The sequence below is a fragment of the Coturnix japonica genome, chromosome Z (genome assembly GCF_001577835.2).
Source record: "Coturnix japonica isolate 7356 chromosome Z, Coturnix japonica 2.1, whole genome shotgun sequence".
Lineage (NCBI taxonomy): Eukaryota > Metazoa > Chordata > Aves > Galliformes > Phasianidae > Coturnix > Coturnix japonica.
Genome location: NC_029547.1, coordinates 7046964 through 7053210, shown reverse-complemented (window position 1 = coordinate 7053210; position 6247 = coordinate 7046964). Strand labels below are relative to the sequence as shown.

Genomic DNA, 6247 nt, shown 5'->3' with positions numbered 1-6247 from the left:
GCCATGGTGGAGTGGTGGAATGGCATTGGGGCCATCCTGGACTTTACCAACCCAGCAGCCCGGGACTGGTTCCAGAGTCACCTGCGCCAGCTCCGTCACAAGTACGGCATCTCCTCCTTCAAATTCGACGCAGGTGAGACCAGCTACCTGCCCAAGCAGTTCAGCACTTTCCGGCCTCTCTCCGACCCCAGCATCTGGTCCCGGCGTTACACCGAGATGGCCATCCCCTTCTACGAGCTGGCCGAGGTACGGGTGGGCTACCAGTCACAGAACATCTCCTGCTTCTTCCGCATCATTGACCGTGACTCTGTGTGGGGCTATGAGCTTGGCCTCAAGTCCCTCATCCCCACAGTCCTCACCATCAGCATGCTGGGCTACCCCTTTATTTCTGCTGACATGATTGGAGGAAACTTCCTCCCCAATAAGACAGATGGAGCCGTTGAGATCCCGGACCGGGAGCTGTACATCCGTTGGCTGGAGCTGTCGGCCTTCATGCCTTCCATGCAATTTGCCATCCCACCGTGGCTCTATGACAAGGAGGTGGTGGAGATCGCACAGAAGTTCACAGAGCTCCACGAGTCGCTGGTGGCCCCGCTGCTGCTGGAGCTGGCCGGGGAGGTGACCGATACGGGAGACCCCATCATCCGGCCCATCTGGTGGATCTCGCCCCGCGACGAGGCCACACACCGCATCGACTCGCAGTTCCTCATTGGGGACACCCTTATGGTGGCTCCCGTGCTGGAGATGGGCAAGCAGGAGCGTGATGTCTACCTGCCAGCGGGCAAATGGCGCAGCTACAAGGGGGAGCTCTTTGAGAAGACACCAGTGCTGCTCACCGACTACCCTGTCGACCTGGATGAAGTCGCCTATTTCCTCTGGGTTTCCTAACGGACTCCTCCATCTGCTTTGGGAAAACCATGCCTTACGCTACAAGTTTTTTAACAAATAATAGTTCTAATTGCACATTTCATCCTGGACTTGGATTGCAGAAGCATATTAAATAGACTTCGTTCTCCTTGGGGATTTTTTATTGTTTTTGGAGGAAGATGGTCTATTTGTTGGGTGTTTTTTTTATTTTATTTGAGGCTGGTGGGAGGCTGCAGTTGGGTTGTAGTAGGCAGAATTGTCTCTTTATATGTGAAGACGGAGTTGTCATGCAGTCAAACCTAATACCTTTTTTATTCCATAGGATTTTAAGAGGTGAGGTTTGTTAGTGCCTTGTGGGAGCATTTCTTGTCCTACGGGAGCACCCAGCATTGGCTTGGGGGTGTATGATGTGGGAGGGTTGCTACAGCACAGCCTGCCTTAAGTTTTCTAATATGGCAAGTATATATAAAAAGACTTTTTAAGAGCAGCAAAGAGACTAGATTATATAGAGATATATATACAGATTTATTTCCCTCCCCATAGCATGGCAGTGGACTAACACCTGCCCATTTTCTCAGGTACCAGGCAGGCCAGGTTACTCACATGACATGCAGTTATTTCAGTTGAACAGACGACATATTGCTTGCATCCCACCTCCTCACCCATCTGATGCTGCTGCAAGGCTCTTCCTGTGTGTTTCACTTCAGGTGTCAACACTGCCTTTCTGTAGCAGCACTGTTCATACCAGTGTGCCCAATCAATCTTAACGCATCATGGTCCTGCTTTGTTACAGGACAGTAACAGGTATTCTTTTTATCTTTTTTAAGGACAGATTGGCTTTCAGGTTCGTTGCTGGCAGGACTGCCTGAAGCAAAGCTGATCTCTGAGGGTCTGTGTGCCGCTTCCCTGGGAACAGCAGGTTCTTGCACGCGGCACGAGTCATGGATGTAATGTTTGCTGCTAGCCAGCTTGCTGGTGGGTGAAAAGCACCAGCTTTTGCATTGATGGTTTTGTGCCAGTGGGTGTTTTCACTGCACACAAGGAAATGTTCTCATGTAGCATGAAATTAAGCTAATATCCATCTCCGTCTCGGGCTAGAGTTTGAGAAATGATTATGCTCTGTAGAGCTTTTCTGAAGCAGCCCTTCTCTCTCTCATGAAGATGGAGGTGACTTAATCAGCTTTTGGGCTTGTTGTTGGAGGTTTCTGGATGGGACATGGGGTGACGTCTTCCTGTGCCCACAGTCCCCAGCACTAGGATGGGCAAGACTTTGGCTCAGGTTCCCCCTGTTGTCTACTTGGGATTTTCTCAGCATTTCTGCTTCCTCTTTTTTCAGGATGCTTTCCCAGCTTTCCCGTTTGGTTTTCTTTAGGGATATGTGCATATAGAGATACAGGCAGTCTCCACTGTAAGCAACCACAAGCAGGTCTGCAGTCTGACGGTCTTGCTCCCTGAGGCAGGACTTTCCCTGCTGTGCCCTGACTACTGGCATCTCTCAGCCCATTCATTTTTAATATGCCTGATCAGAACTGAGCCACATTGTCTGGGAGGGAAAGGGACAAGGAAAGCACAGCAGCTGCAGGTCTTCTTACGGGATTGCATCCAGGCATGAGTCCACCACCCAGGGAGATGGAGCAGCTTTTTGGGTAGAGCTGGATACCAGTGATGGTATTTCTCAATGGCCAACTGCCTCTGGGTTTGCAGGAGGAAGAAAAGGAGATGCACCTATGGGTTGTGATAGTGTCCTCAAGTGGAAACTCAGGCATTTGGGGAAATATCAAAAGTGTTTTTGTAGTTAGGAAGGAAGAGAGAATGTTTGGTGTGAAGGATGCTGTCCTTGGAGATCTTCAGAAGCTGCCTGCACATGGTCCTGGGCAACCTGCTCCAGGTGACCCCTGCTTGAAGGGCTCCAGAGGTCCCTTCCAACCTCAGCCATTTTGTGAATCTGTGCCTCTTTGGAACCAACCTGATGTCTGACTGGATCCGCTCTGTGTAATTTGGTGTTTTGGCCTCAAAATAAGACTTAAAGGAGTTCTGAAGTCCAGCAGGAGCACAGACAAGTCCCAGGCTCAGTCCCTAAGCCTGTTTCTTGTGGCTTTTAGCTGTGGAGGGCTCAGGTTTGCTCTCTGTCCCCAGTACAAGTAGCACTGGTTTTCCACGCTACAAACACACTCTGACAAGTGTGTGCCTTCCTAGTAGAATCCCTTTGCTGTGAAAATGATGGCAGAAACTGTGTGAGTGCCTTGATCCCCTCTTAGAAGTCAGTAAAATCCATCATACTTTGTGTGAGAGTAGATGGAAAGAGCTTGTGTCTTCTGCTTCCATCCCTCAGCTCAGGGGAGTCAGGTGCCAGCTGCCAAAGGAGGCAGAAGCTGGTGCTGCAGCTGGACTGCACAGGTAGTGGTGGCAGACTGGGTCATTCCTGTGAGGTGTGGGATCTTGAAGTCCTGTGTGTGGCTGCACCCTCGCAGCTTTGTGCCAGGGAAGCAGCAAAATTCAACGGGGCTCTGTCAGGAGGAAAAATCTCCATTAGACACACTGTCCTTCGAAAGAAAGAGTTCTGTTGTCAAAGGTGTTTATTAACTAGTTGTAAATGAGTAAGATTACAGAGTAACCTTATTTTTCTAAATATGGTTAGGGCAGAAATGGTCATGGCCATTCAGTGCTCCAGCTAGGAGGAGGGGGAAGCTGGGAGGAGGGCAGGGATGAAACCTAGGAGCAAGGACTCATCTGACTGTCACTCTCTGGGTCCATGGCACCAAGCCATTTTGGGGACAGGCTCAGCAATGCTCCCTCAAGCTATCTCATAAGCTCCGGGATGCTCTCTCCATCAAACTTTTTACCAAAACCACTGTTTCTAACACTATGCTGCAGTGCAGGTTGAGCATCCATAAGACTTTGCAGATCACAAGCTCTCTGTGCACGGACACTTTGGGAACCGATACCCAGGGAGGTTTCTCTGGGTTACACACTGGGTCACTGTCCAAAACCAGGTTAACTCAGCCAAGGAAAAGCCTCAAAACAGGTGTTGGGGATTGGTTCAGTCAGCACTAGCAGGTGGTGATGAGCAGCAGATCAGCGTGATGCCCATGGGATTGGGTTTTGAAGCTTGTTTTGTTGTGTGTCAGCTTTAGTGAGTGGTTGGATTTCACACGCTTTCCTGAGTTGGACTGCAGTGCTGGTGGGATCATTTTTAACCACTTTTCTAATTCTAATTGTTATGAAAACAGAGCTGTAACTTGAATTGCCTTGATTGATAAAAAACTTTGGAAAACAAAACAAAGTTTAACTTGTCTGTCCATTCCAAGTGGGTGGGAGCGGTGGTAGATCTGGGGCTTTTTTTCACCCCAGGCTTCATTGTAATTAGAGTTGAGGCTGTGGGTTTATTTAATATATTCACTGCTTGTGTTTTGAAGCTTTGATGGATGTTTAGAAGCGATAAGCTGACAGCATTCTGCTTAGATGGGGCTGAAAGTGCCCTCTCCCTCAGCACAGGCTGGGATGGATCATGAACCACCTGCCCTGGGTCCTGTTGCTGCATCACACCAGAATGGTGTCCTTATTCCTGCTGATTGATTGCCTTCAAAAGGTGTCCTCTAGTGCAAGCGTCAGGGGAGGAGCCTGGGGTGTTGCTGGTCCATGATGATACAGAAGACCTGTGGTCTGTGTGCAGGTGATGTAGAAGAGGAGGCTGCTTACTGCTTCCAGCATGTGCCCCAGGAGGTCTCTCTGTCTGTCCCTGCTGTCCCCAGGTCCCCTTCCCACACCACTCTATCAGGGCAGAGGGGCCAGAGTGGATGTTTGTGGCTGTGTGAGCACCAGAAACAGACCTGTGAAAGTCATTAAGAGCCTGCTTTGCATCACGCCAGCCCTTAACCCCAAATAATGTTTTTCCTCCTCTCCCAACGCCTTACTGTATGAGCCAGAGCCTGCTTTGTGCCACCCAGACATCACAAGCAACAGACAACACATATGGCTCAAATGAGGGGGGCTTTTGCAATAAAAATACTGTTCTCAGTGCTTTTCCTTTGCCTTCTCCCTTGGGTGTACACAGTATCCATGCACCAGACTGATGCTCACCTATGGGGAGTGAAGCTGGAGCTCTGTGACAGGCTGAATCCAGCTTCCAGCAGATTCCCAGTAATGCAGGAGTCCTTCCTGGCATCTGGGGGGTTTGGGTGGGGTTTTTGTTGGGTTATTTTGCAACTTCCCAAAACCTGGAGCCATGTCCACTAAAGGTGAGTGAGGCTCCCCAGCTGCAGGGACTGAGCACTGCTCAGGGTCCCAGCTTAGTGTGAGTTGGACCCTGCTGATCATGGGATGATGCCAAACTACACGCCAGGCAGCACTCAAAAATACACTGAGAGCTGTGCAGGGAATGAGGAGGAGTGTTAATGGCCAACTCCAAATCCCACTGAGGCCTTGGCAAAAGCCCAGTGCGTTTCAAACCAGGCTGCAATGTTGCCTATGGGTCCAGCCCTTTACAAGATCAGTTTTTTTGTAAAAGGAAGAAAAACAGAAAAAAAGGGAATTAAAAAATAGACAAAAAACATCGCGGGTCTATGGAGAGCTGTGGTGAAAGGACAAGCTGACAGCAACAGATTCCCTCTGGGTGTGCAGCCAGTCTGACAGCCTTAGGGAAAAAATGGCCTCCTCCATAACAGCTAGTCCTGGAGTCCAGGAAAGCCATCAAGCTGGGCTGAGCCACGTTAAATCCAACCAAGCAGAAAAAGACAGGGACTGTTTGGTTTTTTTTAATTTTTTTTGCTACTGGGGATGGATGATTTGTAGCTCAGCAATCATCTAACATCAAGGATAATAAACATCCCCTCCAAAAATAAAAGCATAAAGGCAGCCTGGGGTAAGTGATGTTCCCATGTCACCAGTCCCTGCAGCAAACACAGTACTTGCTCAGAGCTGGGAGTGCTAAAAAACAACAGAGACTCAGGCTTCATGAGAAAAACCAGATGTTCCTCCAGCAGTGCACATCCCAACAAGGACAGACACAGGAGGAGAGCATACAGGGATGGGGATTTGGAGAGGGATTTCTGCAGCCTAACAGGCTTGAACTCTTCCACAGGAAGATCTGCTTAGGATAGAGCAGCCTGTATCATCCCCAGGAGTTGCAGAATAGTTGAAGAAGCTTTTTTTCCCCAGCCTATGATTCAGGACAGCAGCAGACCCATGACTGTACACCAGACACACAGATATGGGGCAGGGATGCTGCATGAGGAGGCTGGAACCCAGCTCCCCACCACGGGCACCAGCAAGGTTTGGGTGAGCACCACAGAGAACGTCAACTTTTTTCCTACTGAATCAACAGCCAGGGCTCACTGAGGCCCCAGCCAGGGTCTCACTAAGGCTCTTCTGTCCCCAGAGC

General features: G+C 49.7%; 2 protein-coding genes across 3 annotated transcripts in view; one reads left to right on the top strand and one right to left on the bottom strand.

The window, feature by feature from the left end:
- Positions 1 to 4150, top strand: part of LOC107305817 (myogenesis-regulating glycosidase-like) — an 18659-nt gene extending 14509 nt beyond the window's left edge. The window contains exon 3 of the mRNA XM_015848419.2: positions 541 to 4150. Within this exon, the coding sequence (XP_015703905.2) occupies positions 541 to 888 (348 nt within the window). The 3' untranslated portion in view covers positions 889 to 4150. The remainder of the gene's footprint in view (positions 1 to 540) is intronic.
- LOC107305735 (myogenesis-regulating glycosidase-like) overlaps positions 1 to 6247 on the bottom strand; it is a 25369-nt gene that overhangs the window by 1325 nt on the left and 17797 nt on the right. The gene's annotated exons all lie outside the window — the stretch shown is intronic.